The sequence below is a fragment of the Protobothrops mucrosquamatus genome, unplaced genomic scaffold (genome assembly GCF_001527695.2).
Source record: "Protobothrops mucrosquamatus isolate PMUCROS unplaced genomic scaffold, P.Mucros_1.0 scaffold3770, whole genome shotgun sequence".
Lineage (NCBI taxonomy): Eukaryota > Metazoa > Chordata > Lepidosauria > Squamata > Viperidae > Protobothrops > Protobothrops mucrosquamatus.
Genome location: NW_015389723.1, coordinates 4,168 through 26,499, shown reverse-complemented (window position 1 = coordinate 26,499; position 22,332 = coordinate 4,168). Strand labels below are relative to the sequence as shown.

At 43.7% G+C, this 22,332-nt stretch overlaps 1 protein-coding gene across 1 annotated transcript in view; it reads left to right on the top strand.

Moving 5' to 3' along the window:
- Positions 1 to 19,716, top strand: part of LOC107298168 (small G protein signaling modulator 2) — a gene marked incomplete at its 3' end in the record, with an annotated part of 98,867 nt that extends 79,151 nt beyond the window's left edge. Inside the window, exons 13-19 of the mRNA XM_029286468.1 lie at positions 3,359 to 3,509; positions 5,236 to 5,300; positions 8,347 to 8,492; positions 10,568 to 10,696; positions 12,844 to 13,020; positions 17,425 to 17,829; positions 19,592 to 19,716. Of these exons, the coding sequence (XP_029142301.1) occupies positions 3,359 to 3,509; positions 5,236 to 5,300; positions 8,347 to 8,492; positions 10,568 to 10,696; positions 12,844 to 13,020; positions 17,425 to 17,829; positions 19,592 to 19,716 (1,198 nt within the window). The remainder of the gene's footprint in view (positions 1 to 3,358; positions 3,510 to 5,235; positions 5,301 to 8,346; positions 8,493 to 10,567; positions 10,697 to 12,843; positions 13,021 to 17,424; positions 17,830 to 19,591) is intronic.
- Positions 19,717 to 22,332: the final 2,616 nt, after the last annotated feature.

Here is a 22,332-nt window from a genome sequence, read left to right as displayed (position 1 = left end):
CCCCTGGACTAGACAGAAATGGTATAGGTTCTCCTGCTCGAGCAGGAGGCTGGACTAGAAGACCTCCAAGATCCCTTCCAGCTCTATCTATTCTATTCCATTCCATAATGCCCAGTTCCTAGGACTCTAGGCATTTAACAAGATGCATCACAAATTCTGTTAGCAGCTTTGAAAGTCTGGCTGGAGAGAATAGGGCAATCCATACCTGTTGCTATCCCTGCTACAGTAAGTAAGGGGTGCCTTAAAATTCTAAAATTTAATACAAATTAGAAGACACATTTGGAAATGGTTATATTAGACCAGGGGTCTTCAAACTTTGCCTTTTTATGATTTGTAGACTTCAACTCCCAGAATTCCTCAGCCAGGCATGCTGGCTGAGGAATTCTGGGAGTTGAAGTCCTCAAGTCATAAAAGGGCCAAGTTTGAAGACCCCTGTATTAGACTGAGGAGCTATTTGCTACTACTTTGCATTGTTGATTCTACCCTAGGACTGTGGAGTCCTTGATGCTCTCTGAGTTTGGTGCTTTGACACTCAAGTCCTTAATGCTCTCTTGAACTGACTTAAGAGTCCAAGCAAGACATTTGTTAAGTGTTAGTAACATGTTTGTTAAGTGAATCTGGTTTCCCCACTGACTTTACTTGTCAGAAAGTCAAAAAAGGGGATCACATGACCCTGGGACATTGCAGCCGTCAGAAATATGAACCCGTTGCCAGGCAACTGAATTTTTATCATGTGACCACAAGGATGCTGCCATAGTCATAAGCCAGATTCGCTTAGCAGTCGTGTTACTCACTTAACAACTGCAGCAATTCACTTAACAACTGTGGCAAGAAAGGTCATAAAGTGGGTCAAAACTCACTTAACAAATGTCTTGCTTAGCAACATAAATTTTGGGCTCAATTGTGGTCATAAATCAAGGACTACAGTATCTGTACCTGGTGGTTCAGTGGAGAATCTTCTGTGGAATGCTGTGCCATGGAATTCTACTCAATTTAATGTGGAAAAATACTTCCCTAGATCAATTACCCTTTGTGCATGAAAGTGTCTTAGGCCACCCGCTCTGAATAGTTTATATCCCAGAACCAGTAATCTTGGCCACAGGACTACCTGAGAGCCCAATTCATGCACTCTTCCCTTCCAAAAGAAAAGAGACCCCCCCCAAACCATGGCTTCCCCCCACCCAATAACACATGTCCCTTATACATATGTAGTTAGAACATCCAAGATGTTTCCAGTTTCTACACCTCCAAAGAGGATCCTGTTGAGCTAACGAAGTTGCAGAAAGAGACCAGTGGAATTATGAGGTGGGGAAGTTATTCCGAACTAAATTTCCATAGTAAGATAACAGGGGGTGTGATCAGGGTATATAAAATTACGAGAGCTGATGTGAAGACATTCCTTGCATCCTACATCTGCATCCCAGGATTGCCCATCGGAACTGTATTATGCAGAGATATTCGGGACAGATCATTTAACCAATGGAATTCTCTGCCATAAGATAGGGTGAACATGATATACACCATGGGTAGGCAACCTCGGCTCTTTTATGATTCATGGACTTCAACTCCCAGAGTTGAAGTCAGCATAGCTGACTCAGGAATTCTGGGAGTTGAAGTCCATGAGTCATAAAAGAGCCGAGGTTGCCTACCCCTGATATACATGAACAAGTTGAAAAGAAGATTAGACATATTTATGGAGGAGAAGGATATCCATGATTCACAGTCATGATGGCTTTGCATTGACTCCAGCCACAGAGGAAGAAGACACCATGTTCCCTGTTTCTGGGGACCAGGATGATCATGGTGCTTTTGAATGCCACCTTGATTGAGAGTCACCTGGAAATAATGTTCTGAACTAGGCGGACGGTTGGTTTTCTCCTTTGGTTGATAACAATCCTTGGAAGCAAATCAAAGGTCACGTACCCCCTATCTACACAGGCACCCCCTCTAAAACGTCGTGCATTAAGATTTCGGATTGGTGTGCTCCCTGACGTGCTTAATGACAATACTGTTGTACCTGGTTTGCTCTTCATTCTGCTTCGAGTCCCTTGCAATTTCTTTAACCTTTTGCATGTGTCTAACAATTTGGCAGAGATCCATCACCGCAACCCAAAACCTTTAAGCTCATTCTGAAGATGCTGTTCACTCTAATTCTTCACTAATTCAGGTACCTTTCATCTGAATTCTTAGGGTCTGTGGGGTTCACCTTAAAAGGACGGTGTTTATTCTTTTCTTAGTAACAACAATAATTCCAAGATCTTTTCTTGCCAATGGGAGAGAAAACTGGGAGGGGGGGGGGAAAACTCTCCCACCCCTTTATGATTGACTGTAGGAGATGTTGCCATAAATACTGGCTTGTTCAGCTCGTTCCTGAAGAATTAAAGGTGAAGAGCACTTGGTTGTTTGCTTGCTTTTGTTTCTGTTCTCTTTCATGGCCCTGATTAGCTTTTACAGCTTTATCTTATTTTTGTTAAAACGTTTTTGATCACACTAACCACAGTTGCCCCTTCCCTGCTCCTCTCTTTTGCTATGAACAACCTGACAACACCTGCCTCTGTTACCTATCCCTCTTTCCCTAACATCTCACCGTTGCTCCCAAAATTAAGCTCCTGTATTAGCTGCAAGAATGCATGCTTGGCATGATCCCGTTTTCCCCCTTTTTATTATTTTCTGTTCCGCCACAGTTTTGAATGTGCTGCTGTAAAAACAGAGCAAAAGCATTTGCTTGCATGGTTTTAATTAGCTGGTCTTTTAGGCTGAATTATTTGCGTTAACAGACATTGTGGATGAGCTGAAGGCCAGGCATTTATGTAAAAAGCATAAACTGGGTTTTGTATAGTTTTCTTTCGTAAAAAAAAAAAAAAGCTAAGAAATCCAATATCTCTGGAGATTCTCAGTCATCTAAGGTTATGATTGTCCCAAAGGTGCTTTTTCAACAGGCAACTGGACTTCCTTTGTTTTTCCTTGAAGACCTTTCGCTTCTCGTCCAAGAGGCATCTTTAGAACTGAAGAAGCGTCTTGGATGAGAAGCGAAATGTCTTCAAGGGAACAATCGAGAAAGTCCAGTTCCCTTTTGGAAAAGTATCTTTGGGGTTAAGAAATTCGGTTTTTTTTTAAAACGAAGTAATATTTTGCAACAAATCTACTTTAGTGAGATGGGCTGTGTAGAAATTGAATAAATAAATATCATTGTGTATGGAAAATATGGGGAACATGTTGGAAATGTATATCCTTTTCTTTCTTGTCCACACTGTAGCTGAACAAAGCATGATCTGCTCCAGTCCAAGAAAAAAAAAAACACAAGAAATTTTGTGCAAGATTTAATCTTTGCCCTCCTTTTCCGTCCTCTTTTGCCTAGATATTAATGACATCACTGAGATGCAAGGATATGGTGCCGGCTTCTTTTCATGGCAACTGGACCACTACAGGCAAGGTTCCTTATGTCTCTCATGCTCCACGGGTGGCTCTCCATACAACCTGCCCAGCTGCTGCACTTGTATCCATGACAGGTGAAGTAAACTCTTTAGAATCTCTTTTCAAGCCCCGTGAATGAATCTTGAAGAATTCTGAGGCGTTCTTGACGGAGGAAACGTAGCTACAGCCACTCGCGGAGATCAAGAAGATTATTAGGGCTTTTATTCACTGTTTATTTATTTGATTATTTTTATCCCCCCCCCTTTATTATTTTCATAAATAATTCAAGGTGGTGAACATATATAATCCTCTTATTTTCTCCACAACAACATCCCAGTCAAGTGGGTTGGGCTGAGAGAGAGAGAGAGTGGCCCAAAGCCACCCAGCTGGTTTTCATCCTAAGGTGGGACTAGAACTCACATTCTCCTGGTTTCTAGGCCAGCACCTTAACCACTGCCTCAAACTGGCTCTCTTTATTATCATATTTTAAAATTGAGTGTGCAAATTTGGTGTGTGTGTGTGATTGGTTTGAGTGACTTCTTAAAATCCGACCTTCTGCAAGTGACATTGTCTAAGCCAATGTTTCTTAATCTTAGCACCTTTAAGATGTGTGGACTTCAACTCCCAGAAATCTTCAGCCAGCATGCTAGCTGGGGAATACTGGGAGTTGAAGTCCACACATCTTAGCATGCTGGCTGTGGAATTCTGGGAGCTGAGGTCCACACATCTTAAAGGGGCTGAGATTGAGAAACATTGGTCTAAGCCAGGGGTGTCAAACTGGCGGCCCACGGGCTGGATGCGTCGTGCACACGCCACACCTACCCTGGCTCCACAAAGGTAAAAAAACGTTGCGATACATCATGTGATGCGATCGAGTTTGACACCCATGGTCTAAGCCAGGGGTAGTCAACCTTGGCTCTTTTATGACTCGTGGACTTCAATTCCCAGAATTCCTGAGCCAGCTTAGCTGGCTCAGGAATTCTGGGAGTTGAAGTCCACGAATCATAATAGAGCCAAGGTTGACTATCCCTGGTCTAAGCTGAGAAACTAAGGAGGGTTAAGTCTGGTTAATTCTTGCGTGTGATAGCACCAGGGCAATAGCAAGCTAGGAAATTGAATTACCTTCTGGAAATGACAACTCGGTTTTGGATTGTTGCTGCCCATGCTTGCTAAGAATTGTCCTCAACTCAAAGGAGGTTTTCCTTTTTTAAAAACCAGGATGAAAACTACACTTGCTTTAATTTAATTCAAAGACCTTAAAATAATTGCTGACAATCAACTGAATGTCAGCAATATCATGTGTCCTAAGAGCGGAAGTAGTTTGATAGTGCATACAGTGACTCAGAATCATGGAGGCATGGCGGAGTGGGGAGATGTCTTTCATTAGATGTACTCAAGTGGAAGTTAAACAGTCCTTTGCAGGAGATGCTTTAATGTGGATTTGTGCACTAAACAGGGTTGGACTCCATGGCCTAATTGATCCTTTTAACTTTAATTCTAGGTCTTTACTTTGGTTAGGTGTATGATGGGTACATGACTAGTGGAGAGGACAATGAGAATTAGTGGCTAAAATGTCAGGCTAACAGTAGGAGACCCTAGATTCAAATGGACTAAGAAATTCTCATTTGTAATTACACTGTGAGGTGATTAGCTTATCTCTGCTTGTTGAACCGTTGCGAAAACAGTGCAAAATAATCCTTATTACAACACCTTAAGCACCTTTGGGGAGATGGAGAAAAAATGAGTGGCAAAGACAGTTGCTGGTGGTAGAATAAACGTGTTTGATGTGTGTATTCTGATTGTTGCTTTTTTCCCTAACAGGACCCCTCTAAAACTGTTGTGTGAAAGTATGAAGAGGCAGATTGTTTCCAGAGCCTTCTATGGATGTAAGTTCTATTTGTGAGGCTGGATCCCAGCTGGGCAACAAACTAACTGCCCACTACACCTGGTGCCATCCAGGCAAAAACATCCATAGAAGGGCTCAAAATGAGGAAGTTGGTGGGTAGAGCAGAGGTTGAGAAATGCCTTAACTGTGGGGGGAGCCTCAAGGGCAGAATTAGCCTTGAATCCTTGTGTAGCCGCAAGTGATCCAGAATTGATATCCCTTACATGCCATAGAACCTTATCCATCTGTTCCCAGGCAAAAGTCGGCACTCTGGGGAGATTCCTGTACAAAATGCTGAATATAATAAAGTAATCGGCTTGAACCCTACATGTGGGGGTCTGAGTTGCTTGCATCTGACAGCAACCCAAGACCAACCTCATCCTTTTTATTATGTGTGTTGATATCACACATACATGGAAAATAGGCAGGGTTTTGTATCTCAGTGCTCTGTCCACCATCTTGCTAATTTTGATCCTCCCCTTCCCTCACATGGAGACCACTGTATTTGGGTACGGCACTTTTATTTATGAAGAAAATTTATATGGCCGCCTGATTCATTCACAGTGCACTCTGGGTAGCTTAAGAAGTAAAACCTCAAATACAAAACCCAATAGATCTCCACCCTCATGGTGGCAAGAATCAAACCAACCACTTGATGGTCTCTGTATCACCCTGGGATCCCCAGGTCCATTGGCAGAACCATGTCTTCAGGCCTTCAAAAGAGTGTCAAGGTGGAGATAAATCTTATCTCCAAAGGGATGATGTTCCACAGGGAGGGAGCCACCATGGAGGAGGTCCTTCTTCTTGGTCCCATTAGATGACCCTCCTTAAGAAAGTGGACCTGTAACATATGGTGTCTCCTCACTCTGGGAGTCAGGTAAATGTAACTGGGAAAAGATGGTCCTTCAAATAACACTGCAGCTTCCATCAGCCCAGCCAGCGTTACTGCTGGGTGGCCAGGTTGCAAAAGGTACAACTCTGAACAGGTCCAAAGGAATGGGATTTTTTACCTAAATGACTATGTATTTATTGGCCTTCAATTGCATCTGAATGGCACCAGACTGGGCAAAAGCAGAACTGTAGGCCACATAGCTAACAGCCATTTTGTGTGCTTTTTTATAGCAGTTATGCTTAAGAGGGGAGTCTGCATTTGAGAAGATGATGGATTTGAACTTGATCAACTTTCTGATAGTTGAGAGAATTGTTTGGATTAGGATTTCAGTAAAAATCTTCCTCGTCTATAGCCATAGGAAATAATCTTCATATTGGGAACTATCAGGACATTTTTAAAAAACAGAATATTTCAATATAATAAAAGTATACAAAATTAAAAGATTAAGAAAAAAAGAAAGAAAATAAGAACAAGATAGAAAGAAAAGCTTAGAATCATGATTGCTGCCCTTTTTTATTGAGTAATTGTCATCTTATTCTTTCCCCTTCCTCTTTGATTCTTTTTAATCCCCAAAGTCATGAATCATCCATTCAGTCTTTTCTTCTTTCAACAAAAGTCTATATAAGACTTCCAGTTTTTTTTTAAAAAAAAGTCTTTATATTGCTTCCTTGACTAAAATGATCATCTTTGCCTTTACTGCGAGTTCTATCAGTTTTATAATCCAATTTTCTACTGTGGGTATTTCCATATTCTTTTATCTTTGTGTGTGCAATAATCATGCTGCAGTTACCACAATATTAGTTTCCCATATATCTTTTCCAGTTCATCATTCATAAAATCCAATAAAAATTACAGTTTCATTGTAATAGTAATCTGCAATATCTTTTGCATCATTGTGCGAGTTTGCACACAAAATTTCTTTGTTTTTTCAGAAATCCACCATGCAGGATAAAAATTTTTCCCTCTTCTTTTTCACGCTTCCAACACTGATTTGCTATTTCTTTTATCTATTTTTGACAATTTAACTGATGTCATATACCAACTATACATCATTTTATAAAACTTATCTTGTAAATTTTGACACAGTGTTAAATTTATATCCGTTTCCTACATTTTTAACCCTATGCCCTTATTTATATGATAACCAAAATTTACAGCTTGAGAATAATCAAAATTCTATGCTGTAGTCCCAACCCTGGAAATCTCCCTTCCACCAAAATTCTGCTATTTTAAGCCAAGTTCATTTATTACTTTTTACAAGCTTGCTGACAGCCAGTCCACTAATAAAGTGGAATGTGCTGTAAAATAGTCAACAAAGTGCTGTTGTCTCAGAGCAATTCCTGGGAAACAAATTGGACTGCATACGATATAAATTTGATGACAATGGCTAAGGGCATCTGATGAATTTCAGTTAGATCAAGCTGGACATACAAATAGTCCTCAATTTATGACCATTCATGTAGAGACTGTTGAAGTTACAACGGTGCTGAAAAAAGTGGCGTACAACTGATCCTCTACTAAGGAGCTGTGGTGGCGCGGTGGTTAGAATGCAGCATTGTAGGCTGACTCTGCCCACTGCCAAGAGTTCGATCTGGACCAGCTCAAAGTTGACTCAGCCTTCCATCCGTCTGAGATCAGTAAAATAAGGACCCAGATTATTGGGGGCAATGTGCTGACTCTGTAAACCCTTAGACTTAGAGAGTGCTATAAAAACACGATGAAGCAGTATATAAGTCTAAGTGCTATTGCTATGATTGTCACAGCGTCCCTACGATGACATGGTCAAAATTTGAATGTTTGGCAACTAGTATGTATTTATGATGGTTGCCATGTCCCAAGATTATGCGATTGCCGTTTGCGACTTTCCCAGTTGGCTTCCGAGACATTGGGAGAAGCTGGATTACCTTAACAAACAACTGATTCATTAATGATCATGTGATTTGTTTAATGACCCCAACCAAAAGGTTGCCCAATTCCCTTAACAACCGCCTCACTTAGCAAAGAAGGTTCTGGCCCTCAATGTGGTCATAAGTTGAAGACTGCACATATACAGCTTCCTGTTGGTCAGTAAGTCACCAAAACACCATAATACTCTTGTTGGTTTGAACAATAAGTGCCAGACCTGTTAAATGTGTCTGTTGCCTTCTCCCCACAGGGCTCGCTTACTGCCGTCACCTGTCCACTGTCCGGACTCACTTGTCTGCCTTGGTGAACCATTCCATCATCCCACCAGATAAACCCACAAGTGCTGCAGAGGGACTGACCAAAGAGGTCTGGAGCAAGTACCAGAAGGATAAGAAGGCAAGACTGTGTGAATTAAATATAGATAGCCCTTGATTGTGATTATTCGTTTAGAGCAGGAGTCTTCAAACTTGGCCCTTTTATGACTTGTGGACTTCAACTCCCAAAATTCCTCAGCCAGGCACGCGTGGCTGGCTGATGAATTCTGGGAGTTGAAGTCCACAAGTCATAAAAGGGCCAAGTTTGAAGACCCCTGGTTTAGAGACTCTTCAAAGTTACGAGGGTGCTGAAAAAATAATAATGTTGATGGTAGTTTGTTCTCCGAGTTTGTTGTTCAGTTTCCGAATGTTTCGTCATCAGGCTAGTTGCAGTTCAGTGGATGATGTTACCTAGCCTGGTGACGAAACGCTCAGAAAGTGAACAAGAAGCTCAGAGAAAACTATCACCAACATCTACCACCTGAGCTGTAAATATTTTCCATCATTTCTCAATAATTAATGGCTCTCCTGCACTTGCAATCCTTGCCGTATCCCCACAGTCAAATGATTGTGATCTGGATGCTGGGCAACTGGCTTGCTTTTATGATAGATGCTGTTGTTCTTAATGGCTCAGAATAAAAGTTGCATGTTCAGTGTATCTCTGAACACGGTACAGTGTTTGTGGGGAGAGCAGCACAGCAGAGGATCCCAGAGGTCTTTGGAGTTGGGTGACCAGCAGTTTGAAATAAATAAAGGATGTCTGTTTTTAGAGACATTGGCTGACCGTTGTGTGTGCTGAATTGGATGTACAGTAGCTTTCTTTGATCCAGCTGGATTTCCTTATATTCTTAAGAGGAATCATTCTCCACATTATATTTCAGGAATAAACCTGTTATGGATTGCAAATTCGTTCTCCTTTTCTTGACCCTAAATCAGAGTTTCCCAACCTTTCTGAGTTGGCTGCCTGGAGCGGGAGATGGGGCGGGGTGGGGGAAGAGGGGATAGTTTTGTTGGAGGGGCAGCTGCGCATGCACACGTGCAAGGACTCATTGCTCGCGCGAGTGGGGCCGGGAATGCCCATGACACTCACACAAGTGGGGCCCCGAGAGCTCCCACAAGTGAGGCCCCAAGCGCCCACAACACTTGAGCAAGTGAAGCCTCGAGCACCTGCAACACTCGCATGAGTGGGGCTACGAGCCCCCGCAATGCTCCTGCGAGTAGGGCTGTGCGTGCGCACGCACTAGCCGGACACTCATGCGGCCCAGTTGGGTATAGGCTGCGGACCGGTGGTGGGCCACAGCCCACAGGTGTTGGGGACTCCTGCCTTAAATGGAACAATTCATGCATAAGAGGGGACTCGTCAGCTTCTTGATGAGAGGGATTTACTCTCTGCCCATAGAATTAATTTTAAGCACTAGAAGGGGGGAAATGGATGATGGTTTGACTGGCTAGCCTGGATATCAAATAGAAATGTCTCCCAGTATTATGTTATTTACTTATTTGTTATATTTTTATCCTATTTTTATTACTTTATAAGGAACAAGAAAGCAAATATACCTAATGCTCCTTCCTCCTCCTATTTTACCCACAGCAGCAACCCTGTGAGGTGGGTTGGGTTGAGAGAGAATGACTGGCCCAAAGTCACCCAGCTGATGCCTAAGGTGGGGCTAGAACTCACAGTCGCCTGGTGACTGGCCCAAGTCACCTAGGTGGCTTTCATGCCTAAGATGGGGCTATAACTTACAGTCTCCTGGTTTCTGGCTAGGTGCCTTAACCACTAGACCAGGGGTAGGCAACCTTGGCTCTTTTATGACTCGTGGACTTCAACTCCCAGAATTCCTGAGCCAGCATGGAGACCTCTCCATTTCTCCTCAGCATGGCTGGCTCAGGAATTCTGGGAATTGAAGTCCACGAGTCATAAAAGAGCCAAGGTTGCCTACCCCTGCACTAGACCAAAATGGTTGTACATTTTTGGTTTTGATCAAATCCTAATTTTACAGCCAATTCCATCTAAGCAAGTAGCTGTCTTTACCATAATGAATTAGTTATCTTTAGCTATAAAAAAGGAAAGATTTTCCACTTCTGAATTAGTGGGCGTTTGCTAAATTTCCCATAATTCCTCTCTCTCAATTTCACTCTCACTGCCTTTCATATTAGAATTACAAGGAATTGGAGCTGCTCAGACGGGTCTACTACGGTGGGGTGCAACATGAAATTCGGAAGGAGGTGTGGCCGTTCTTGCTGGGACACTACAAGTTTGGCATGAGCAAGAAGGAAATGGAACTGGTACTTAATTTGTCTTCAGTATGTCCAAGACAGATTCTAGAACAGTGGTGGCGAACCTATGGCACGCGTGCCACAGGTGGCACGCAGAGCCGTTCCTGATGGCACGCAGAGCCTTTCCTGCCTCCCTCCTCTTTGCGCATGCGCAGCTTTTTTCTATATAAACTAAAGTAGTTTCGGTTTCGGAGCACGTGGCAGAAAGCGAGACAGAGAACAAGCGGCAGAAAGCAAGAGAGAGAACTTTGCAAAAGCGGTAAGTTTCGTCTCTGGCCTGCCGCTGAGCTTCCTCTGCTTGCCACCGGACACCCCAGCGGCCCCAGAACACCCTGCCCGCATTTCCTGCAATTTCGCAGCCGGCCCAGCGACTAAAAAACACCCCGCGGCCTCTGGCATTTCCCGTAAATTTGCAGCCGGCTTCCCCTCGTGCAGCCCACCCCGCGCCCTCTCCGCCTGCCTAATACTGGCCCAAATCTTCAGAGATCGGTCTCAAACCATCCTGACCTGCCAGGAACAATACTAGGGGGAGGGAGAGAGCGACCTGACGAGCGGAAAAACACGCACACGCGTTCCCGGGCCCACGTACTTTCCGTGGCCAAGTTCTTCCCTTCCTATCCCTACCAAGGCACAGCCTGCTCCAGGCACCTGTCGCCCTTAGAGCGCAGGCTCCTCCCCAGCTGACTGGCTCGGCCTCCTCCAGTCCGTCCTTCCTCACCTGTCCCGCGGGTCGACCCAGCTGGTGGTTTTGGTGGCGTGGTCGATGTCGCAGTCGCGAGCTTCCTCCCAGCCTTCGGGCAAAGGTAGCTCCTGCCGGGGCATTTTTCCCGGCAGCAGGCGCAGCAGTGGAGAGACGGACCGAGGCTGGAGGCAGCGGCGGCCACCCCATGCAAAGGGTTCAGCAACCCCCCCGCCCAGCCCAGCAGCTGGCACGCCGGGCTGGGGCGAGGGGTCGCGGCAAACAAGGAAACCGGAGCCAGGCAGCCGACCAGGTGGGAGTCTCGCATCCTCAGCCGCGCAGGGAGTAAGGAGAAGCAGCACATGTGGGGAAAGAAGAGCTTTCCGAATGTTACAGGCAACACGCGACAGCCCAGGCGAGCCGGGCTGGCTGGCTGCCTGCCGTCCGTCCGTCCTCTTCCGATAAGCGAGCCGGTCGCCTCTCCCCCGCTTCTCTCTCTCTCTTCAGCAAGATACCCCCGAAGCCAGAGAAGGGGGCGGAGCTACGCTGCCGTGGAGCCTGGTGCCTAGAGAGGTCGAGCCCACTTATTTTACCGTGCTTTTGCTTCCAGCGAAGTAGAGCCGTCAGCTTAGCCAAGGCTCCGATGCCAAGCTTGCTTAAATCTTCCACCTCCTCCTCACCAGAGCCCCCCTGTCTGCAACCTGCTCTAGCCCCTGCCTCACCTTGCCTTGCCCCAGGAGCAACATCGAGGTGGCCACGCCCATTTTGTGACCACACCCACTTGGCCACGCCCATTTTGTGGCCACACCCACTTGGCCACGCCCCCGGCACCCGGCGATGTATAAGTGGGTTTCAGGTTGCAGTTTGGGCACTCGGTCTCTAAAAGGTTCGCCACCACTGTTCTAGAAGATGATAATTCAATGTATTGGGAGACTCGGTAATATATACAGAGGGATCCTAGTTTCAGTTCCAGCATTTCTGGTTAAAAGGACAAAATAGTGGAGGATGGGAAAGACTTCTCCAATATCTCTGAAAAACCATTCACAGTTGAAACAAGAAAATACTGAGCTTTGCAAAGTTTGTCGGCTGGGATTTTGAAAAGCAAAACAAATGGAAATGTGTATACTTCCCCAGGACTTTTCATCATGAGAACTAAAAAACACACCCAGCAAGGTCAAATGTGTCCTTCAGGGCTGCAGTTTAGAGTCAAGCAAATCTGTCACAGATTGTATCTCGTAGGAGATGACCAGGCTAAGCCCGAGGGAGGGCTCAAATGCGTCATTAGTCATAAGTCCCTTCATGCCCACAAGAGATCTAAGTCCACCATGAATTCTTTATCCACCGCCAAATTGCTTTGACTGTTAGTAGTTCAGATTCAGCTTAAGCTTACAATAAATTCCCTGGAGCTTGACAGTATCATTCCTTATGTTTCTGTGGAGTTGCTAGCCTGAATTAAATTCTTCTCTTCCTTCCTAAGGTGGACGAGGACATTGTACGCCGGTACCAGAAGGTGATGAGTGAGTGGAAAGCCTGCGAGGTGGTGGTGAAGCTTCGGGAGAAAGAATCTCAGACGGCCACTAAGTTTTCCTCCGGGAGCAGCATAGATAGTCACGTGCAAAGGCTGATCCACAGGGACTCCACCATCAGCAATGATGTAAGACTGAGGGGGGGGAACGATGGCCCTTTTATGACTTGTGGACTTCAACTCCCAGAATTCCTGAGCCAGCCATGCTGGCTCAGGAATTCTGGGAGTTGAAGTCCACAAGTCATAGAAGGGCCATCGTTCTCCACCTCTGATGTAAGATGATGGGCTGGGTCCATCAGTGAGGTCACATCTCACTCTGTCATATGAACATCTGCAACGCAAAGACCGAGGAGCTCTCATTTCCTTCCATATTTTCATATCTTAGGATTAACCAAGCAGATACAAGTAGTCCTTGAGGTACAACCATTTGTTTAGTGACCGTTCAACGTTAAAACGGCACTGAAAAAAGTGTCTTACATTTACAGATAGTCCTCTATTTATGACCACAATTGAGCCCAAAATTTCCGTTGCTAAATGAGACATTTGTTAAGTGAGTTTTAACCTGCTTTATGACCTCCATTAGCCACCGTTGTTAAATGAATCTGGCTTCCCATTGACTTTGCTTGCCAGAAGGTTGTGGAAGATTATCACATGACCCCATGATACCGCAACCGTCATAAATATGAGTCAATTTCCAAACATCTAAAATGTGATCCCAAGGCCATGGGGATGCTGCAACAGTTGCAACTATGAAAAACGGTCATAAGTCACTTTTTTCAACTTTGAGCAGCCACTCAACAAACTGTTGTAAGTCAAGAACTACCTGTATAACCATCACAGCAACATCAAAATTTGGGGCTTAGCAACCAGCATGTATTTACAATGGTTGTGGTGTTCTGGGGTCATGAGATCACCATTTGCGACCTTCCCAGTCACAGCTTCTGGCAAAGTCAACGAGGGAACCCAGATTCACTTAACAACTGCGGCAATTTGCTTAACAGCTGTGGTAAAAAAAAGTCATAAAAACCGGGCACGACTCACTTTAACAACCGCCTTGATTAGCCATGGAAATTCTGATGCCAATTATACCGTGTTTCCCCGAAAATAAGACCGGGTCTTATATTAATTTTTGCTCCCCAAAACGCATTAGGGCTTATTTTCCGGTTAGGGCTTATATTCTGGGAAATACAGTACTAACTGTATTTTTAATAATTTTAAATACTTGAATCCCAGATGTAAATATTTAGAAAACTAATAAAGCTACTGAACTCCGGGATACAAAAGAGCCTTTTTAATTACTGAGCTTTCGTCAACCTCCTGTTGACATCATCAAAGTAAGGGCTAAAGGTGGGAATAACCTACATATATACCTGTGTGACAGTTTAAATGTCAGGTTATAGAACGTGTAACCAGCTTGCCCGCCCCCCGTTCTCTTGTATTCAGCCGCACTAGTTCCAGCCCAGCTGCACGAGCCGGGTTCCGCCCAGATCTTGACATCTTTCCTCCCGCCAGCTGTTCGGCGCGTCTATCCTGCTGCACGCGGCCGTTCATTGTCGTCGCTGGACCATCACTCATGCCGTCCCATTCGATCGTGGTGTTGGTCTGCCGTTTAGGCACGTCAGCTGTCAAAGTCCTCACAGAGCGTGCAATCGGTTTGCCTGCCCCCCGCTCTCCCGCATTCGGCCACACCAACTCCGGCTCTGCCGTATAAGTTGGCCCTCGTTGCAATCTTGATACTCTCTCCTTCACCAGTTGCCGGGTGTGTTTATGCTGTTGCGCGCGATCGTTCGGTGCTGTGGCCGGTATTAAATGTATCAGTCTGGCGGCTGATCTTAACTGGGACTTATTTTGGGGGTGGGGCTTATATTACGAGTGTCCTGAAAAATCACGCTAGGGCTTATTTTCCGGGAAACATGGTAGTCATATATCAAGGTCTACCTGTTCTTCTAAAGAGAACATACAAGGGCAATCTTTCCCTTGTTCTTTGGTCTCCTAACAGCCAATATCCCAAAGTAAAAGCTGCAAACAAATGTTATAGCATCATGTTTTTCCTTGAAAAAAAAGTCCAGCTAGCTATTCCATCTTTGATTTAGCTATATTGATCCACCTTGTGTTTTTCCAGGTGTCCTTTTATGTTCTGAGTTATGCTCGAGGTTTATTGGATTTCATGGGGAGGATTATAATTATTTTTCTCTATATTGTAAATCTTAGGATTCTTTCAGCTGTGCTGTTACTTCCTTTTTAGATCCCATAAGTCTCTTTAGATCCCATAAACCCCTTTAGCTCCCATGAGCCCCCCTTTTGGCTATAATTTCATTGGCAGCTGCCACCTGCATTTGCTTTTAGAAGGAGTGAAAAAAGGAGCCCTGCAAAAAAAAATAAACTTGGTTCTATTTTGTTCTGAACTCCAGCTGTTTTTCTCCTTCAAACCACTTGGTTTTCCCTTTGTTCTCCTCTTAACAGCCATGCAACGTTTTGTGACTTGGGCATTTTGTGGCCCCTAGACGGTATCCAGCCCTTTAGCTGTCTCTTTCTGGCCCCCATGGATTCTTTTATTTGGAAGGGGACTGCTATTTTTTTTTCAGCTTACCCATGTGCCTGCATGCATGCCTATGCATCTTCACAACTCTGTTGGTTTGGCCCTCCACAACTGTCCCAGTTTTTCATGTGGCCTCTTGGGACAATTAATTTCCCACCCCTGTCATTGACCACACTGTCTTTCTGTTAGGCCAGGGGTAGGCAACCTTGGCTCTTTTATGACTTGTGGACTTCAACTCCCAGAATTCCTGAGCCAGCATGGCTCAGCTTGGAAACCTCTCCCTTTCCCGTCAGCATGGCTGGCTCAGGAATTCTGGGAGTTGAAGTCCACGAGTCATAAAAGAGCCAAGGTTGCCTACCCTTGTGTTAGGCAGTTTGGGGGATGGAGGTTCCCTCTTGTCTCTGGCAAAAAATCAGCAGGAGTCAGGTAAGACTTTTTCCAACTACAGATAGTCCTCAACTTATAACCACAATTGAGATGTCCTTAAGCAGAAGCTAAATAGATCATACTTGGAAGTTTAATAGGGTTTCCACCCTGCATGGAAAGTGGATTCATGACTTCAAAGGCTTGCCTCCAGACGTTGTGGGTGTTCCATCACTGGAGGTTTTTAAGAAGAGATTGGACAACCATTTGTCTGACATGGTTCAGGGTTTGCTACCTGAGCAGGGGGTTGAAAACCTCCAAGGTCCCTTCCGTTATTCTGTTATTCTGTTATTCCTTCAATTCTCTGGCTGTGTTTGCACCTCACATTTAACCAAATCAGCTTGTTACAAACCAAGAGCTGAGTTCACCCAACATGGAAAGATTAGTTGAAGCTTGGTCATTATTTTGTGGCTCAGACTGACATGTAAATTTGATGCTTTATGGTTCAGGTTATAGCAAGGACCAGGAGATGCGTTAATTCATTAAATATGTTCAGCAGTGTTGTGAGAAGACAGAGCCCATTACTCTTTTCTTACATTAATTAAGAGCCCTGGTGGCACAGTGGTTAGAATGCAGTATTGCAGGTTGACTCTGCTCACTGCCAGCAGTTCGATCCTGATCAGCTCAAGATGGTCTCAGCCTTCCATCCTTCTAAGGTCAGTAAAATGAGGACCCACATTGTTAGGGGCAATATGATGACTCTATAAACCATTTAAAGGGTGCTGTAAAGCACTATGGAGCGGTATAACAGGTGGTCCTCGACTGACGACCACAATTGAGCCCAAAATTTTTGTTGCTAAGTGAAACATTTGTTAAGTTTTTGCTCCATTCTGCAACCTTTCTTGCCACCGTTGTTAAGTGAAACACTGCAGTTGTTAAATTGGTAACATGGTTATTAAGTGAATCTGGCTTCCCCATTGACTTTGCTTGTCAGAAGGTTACAAAAGGTGATTACATGACACACACATACACACACACACACACAAACACACACGGGAAACAGCAGCCATCATAAATTTGAATCAGTTGCCAAGCATCTGAATTTTGATCAAGTGACCATGGGGATGCTGCAATGGCCATAAGTGTGAAAAACAGCAATAAGTCAATTTTTCCAGTGCCGTGGTAATTTCGAACAGTCACTAAATGAACTGTTGTAACTTGAGGTCTGCCTGTATAAGTCTAAGTGCTATTGCTATTTGATTAATAATAATAATGATGATGATGATGATGATGGAAGGGACCTTGTAGGTCATCTAGTCCAACCCCCTGCTCAGGCAGGAAACCCTATACCATTTCAGGCAAATGGCTGTCCAGTCTCTTCTTAAAAACCTCCAGCGTTGGGGCATTCACCGCTTCTGGAGGCAAGTTGTTCCACTGGTTAATTGTTCTCACTGTCAGGAAGTTTCTCCTTAGTTCTAGGTTGCTTCTCTCCTTGATTAGTTTCCATCCGTTGCTTCTTGTCCTGCCTTCAGGCGCTGTGGAAAATAGCTTGACTCCCTCTTCTTTGTGGCAGCCCCTGAGATAATCTTCCTTGTCTTCTTTCTCCCTGACTGACCTATTGCTCTTCGCAGGTGTTTATTTCTGTGGATGAAATGGACTCCGTAGAGAGAGAGCTGAAGGCCCACGAAGAACGGTCTTTAACCAGGGCTTGCCTAGATGCACCAACAGTAGTGGTGGCAGTTGACCAACAACAGTCAGTAGAATTTGACTCTCCTGACTCTGGGCTCCCTTCTTCTCGGAATTACTCAGTCACATCAGGCATCCTCTCCAGCATCGATGATGGGCAGAGCATCTGCTTTGAGGATGGGACCGAAGAGGAAACTGGCCCGGAGCTGCAGAAACCGGATTTGGATCATGTTTCACCAATCAAGGGCTTGGCTCCTTCGGGCTGTGCAATGGAGGAACAGCTGTGTTCCCAAACGGACTCTAAAACAGCTGCAGAAGAGACCATCTCTGTGTGCTCTGCTGCTTATACGGTAGGTAAGGGCCAAGGGCAGACCTAGGCATGCACAGGTAGTCCTCACTTAATGACATTTGTTTGGACTGGAATTTCACATCCTCTGTTAAAAGGATGGGCATAGGCATCAGGAAGGGTATCTGGCTAGTAAATGCTCAGATCCACCCAGTCGGCCCAACTCTATCCCAAATTAAGGGATTACAGGATCATCAAAAGGGAGTTTTTTATTTATTTAAAAGGCCGGCATGACCATATTCTGAAAAATACGGCTTGAAGCTTAACACCTCAAAAACCAAGATCATGGTCGTCAGCAAACAACCCGTTAGTTTACCACCAATAAATTCGGAAGGAATACCATTAGAAAAAGTTGAAAGGATCACGCACCTCAGTTTTAATTTACATGAAAGCTGGGACATGGCCATTGAAGTAAAGACAAGGATAGAGAAAGCTCGAACAGCATTCTTCAAAATGAAAAAGGTCTTCTGCAGTCACGACATAAGCCTAAGACTGAAAATCAGGCTTGTCAGATGTTATATTTTTTCTATCCTGCTCTATGGAGTAGAGAGTTGGTCTCTGACAGAAGGCCACCTGAAGAGACTAGAAGCATTTGAAATGTGGATTTACAGGCGGCTGTTACGTATAAGCTGGGTTGACAAGATCAGAAATGAGGAGGGGATAAGCCGCCTGGGAAAGCCAAAAGAAATCATCAAAACAATTAAAAAATGAAATTTAGAATATTTCGGACATGTGATGCGACACCCAGAAAAATACGGCATACTCCATTTAATCCTCCAGGGAAAGATTGAAGGCAAACGAGGTCCAGGCAGAAGAAGAACATCATGGCTTCAAAATCTAAGGGACTGGTTTGGACAAAACTCAGCAGCACTTTTTCATGCGGCTGCTGATAAAAACAGGATCGCCAACATGATCGCCAATGTCCGATAACGGATATGGCACAAGAAGAAGAAGAAGAATGACCGTTTACCTTAAAAATATACAACTCTGGGTGGCTCACAGCAATCACGTAAAACCAAACATTAAAATCAATAAAAGCCAAACATAGGAAAACAAAATTTGGCACTACAGCCAGTCTCCATTGATGCAACCAACACCACTATTCGTCAACTTCCCATTTTTATCCCTTTCATGGAATTGCTGCCCTTTTCTCTTATTTAAACTGTGACATAATTCTTTTGCTGTCCGGTGTCTTAGAAATCTTTTAAATAAAATAACAGACCACATTAAAAGGATGGGGATCATGAGGCTGGTATTATTTCAAATATGGATGTTGCTCATGTCTAGGAAAAAAGCGAGAACACAGTTTATTCAGATTTCTTTTAAAAAAAATGTGTACATCCAAGATCAGAATTAGTTTGCCACAGTTTTAAAATGCTGAATTTAGACTGAAAGCTGCTTTATTTTGAAAACCCTTGTGATACAAAACAGATTGCCCTATGTAGTTTTCCTGCTAAATATCTCATCCTATTCATTTTCTTTCCTGCAAAAAGCTCAAGATGATAAACATGGTATTAATCCACTAGTTTTTATCTTTACTGTAACTTTGCATGTTGATTAAGCTGAGATGGCAACAAAAAAAAAATAATAGGAATAAGAGTCCATTTAGCACATGGTGGCATCTCTGCTTTTTCAAATTTACCTGCAGAAATTGCTTTAAAATGAATGACCATCTAAAACCATGTCGTTCTGCAAAGGTCAGACACAACAGATAATACTGTCCTTTGTTTAGCAACAGGTTTATAACAAGTCTTTGTATTTTCCAGATAGAAATGCTGGACACTGTTGCCTTAAACTTACATAGAATTGACAAAGATGTTCAGAGGTGTGATAGAAATTATTGGTATTTCACTGCTGAGAATCTGGAGAAGCTTCGAAATATTATGTGCAGGTAAGTTAAACCTAAGAGAGAGATGCAAGAGAGCAACATCTGGAAATCTTAGGGCAATGTTTGTCAAGAGAAGAATTGAGCCTTGGCATTTGGAATCAGATGCAGTACGGCAGCAGGAAATCTTGAGATTACCCAGTAGAACATCTGGGGTGGCTTTGACCCCCTAGAATTTGTCGACTTATGTTTTCCAAGGCTGGTCTGGGCAAATCCAGTTATCTGGGTTAGAATCCCTGGAATGTTCTCTAGGGTGATATTACTGTTCATTGCAGGCCCTGAACATCACATTTTTAAATAAACTATGTAGATCTTAATGGTACCATACCAAACAATTTTTAATCTCATTAATGTTAGTGCCTAATTTGGGGAAAGAGGGTTGGGGCTTTTACTATTTTAATTAATGATCACACTTGCTGCTTGTACTGTGTTTAATTTTGTGAATTCTGTAAAATCCATTAGGTTTCAGGCTGTGGACCAATCTAATCTCATAAAGAAAGGGTCTTGGACTAGGTAAAACCTCGTTTACTGTAAGACTCAAGAAAATTAACGTATAAAATTACTCGGTGTTACGTGACTTCTTTGGGAACAAGAGAAAAACGACAACGTCGATACAAACCCTTGTAAATCTTCACCCGATGCAAGTTCCTTACACACTAGAGGATCGAGGAGAGTACCAATATGAACTGTTTCCACTCTTTCGGGATGGTTGCTTTTTCTAGCTTGTGCAGCCCTTAGTGCCTATATATTAAGGTGACCAACTTTTTTACAATGAAAAGGAGGACACAAATAAATTGAAGGAAAAAAAATACATTCTACATTTAGGCAAGAAAAACCAAATGTACAGGTATAGTATAGGGGGTACCTGGCTCAATAGTAGTAACTGCGAGAGGGAGCTCGGAGTCCTAGTGGACAATCATTTAAATATGAGCCAGCAGTGTGCTGCAGCTGCCAAAAACGCCAACACAGTGCTAGGCTGCATTAACAGAGGGATAGAATCAAGATCACGTGAAGTATTAATACCACTCTACAATGCCTTGGTAAGGCCACACTTGGAATACGGCATCCAGTTTTGGTCACCACGATGTAAAAAAGATGTTGAGACTCTAGAAAGAGTACAGAGAAGAGCAACAAAGATGATTAGGGGACTGGAGGCTAAAACATATAAGGAACGGTTGCTGGAATTGGGTATGTCTAGTTTAACAAAGAGAAGGACGAAGGGGGACATGATAGCAGTGTCTCAGGGGCTGCCCCAAAGAAGAGGGAGTCAAGCTATTTTCCAAAGCGCCTGAAGGCAGGACAAGGAGCAACGGATGGAAACTAACCAAAGAGAGAAGCAACCTAGAACTAAGGAGAAACTTCCTGACGGTTAGAACAATTAACCAGTGGAACAACCTGCCTCCAGAAGCGGTGAATGCGCCAACACTGGAAGTTTTTAAGAAAAAACTGGACAGCCATTTGTCCAAAATGGTATAGGGTTTCCTTCCTGAGCAGGGGGTTGGACTAGATGACCTCCAAGGTCCCTTCCAACTTTATCATCATTATTATCATTATCATTATTATTATCAAATTGTAAATAAAAGAAACATTTTATTCATTGCAACAATAATACAGACAACTTCCATGTGCAAAGTTTGCTGGCCGGGTGTTTTGGCACGCTCAGCAGCAATTCCTATTGGCTTTCGAAAGCCAATAGTGGGAGTAGCACAGCTCATCCAAAAGTTGAAAAAAAAAACCCATCAAAAAAAGGTGCCGGAACACCGTTCTGAGCATTTTATGAGAAAAAAAAAAAAGCCCTGCAGATTAGTCTTCAAATATGGAAAAGGAGGACATGTAGGAGGACACTTTTCGAGGGAGGACAGAACTTACAAAAGGAGGACTGTCCTCCCTAAAGGAGGACGGTTAGTCACCTTATAGCTATACACTTCATGTTTTTATGTCAGTCTGTCCATAATATCATATACAAACAACCTTCTCATTTCTCAATACATTGACACATCCAGAAATCACTGGCGGTGTATCCCTGGGCTCAAAAGAACTGTACATTTACAAAAACCAGAGGCAGAAAAACTGGGTCAGCCTCCCCACTTCTAAAAGGAGCCCCAGGAGGACTGAGCATGCTCAGTGGGTACATCGTATCGATTACTAGGGAGAAAGAAAGAATGGAATGATGGGTGATGAACATACAATCATAGAGCTAGAAGGGACCTCAGAGGTCTTCTAGCCCAACCCTCTCTCAAGTGGTTGTTCAGTCTGTTTTTGAAAACTTCCAGTGATGGAGTTCTAACAACTCTGGGAGGCAAGCTTATTCCATTCATTTAATTTTTCTTAAATAATTTAAAATGGGTTGTAAACAGGCTCCCTTAATATTACAATTTGTCTATAGGCTGTCACACCTCCCTGCCTACCCTAATACAGTACTAAATAGGTAGTCTGAAATCTATCACTAGAGATTTTCCTTGGGATTCAACTTCTCTCAGGCAGACCCTTCCCAGATCGCTCTCTCTCTTAAATCTCCCCCCTCCCTCTGCAAGTTCATCTTAGAAGAAAGTACCTTGCATTGCCGTGCTTTGATTGATTGATTGATTGATTGATTGAGAGTTCTAACATCCATTCATCTGA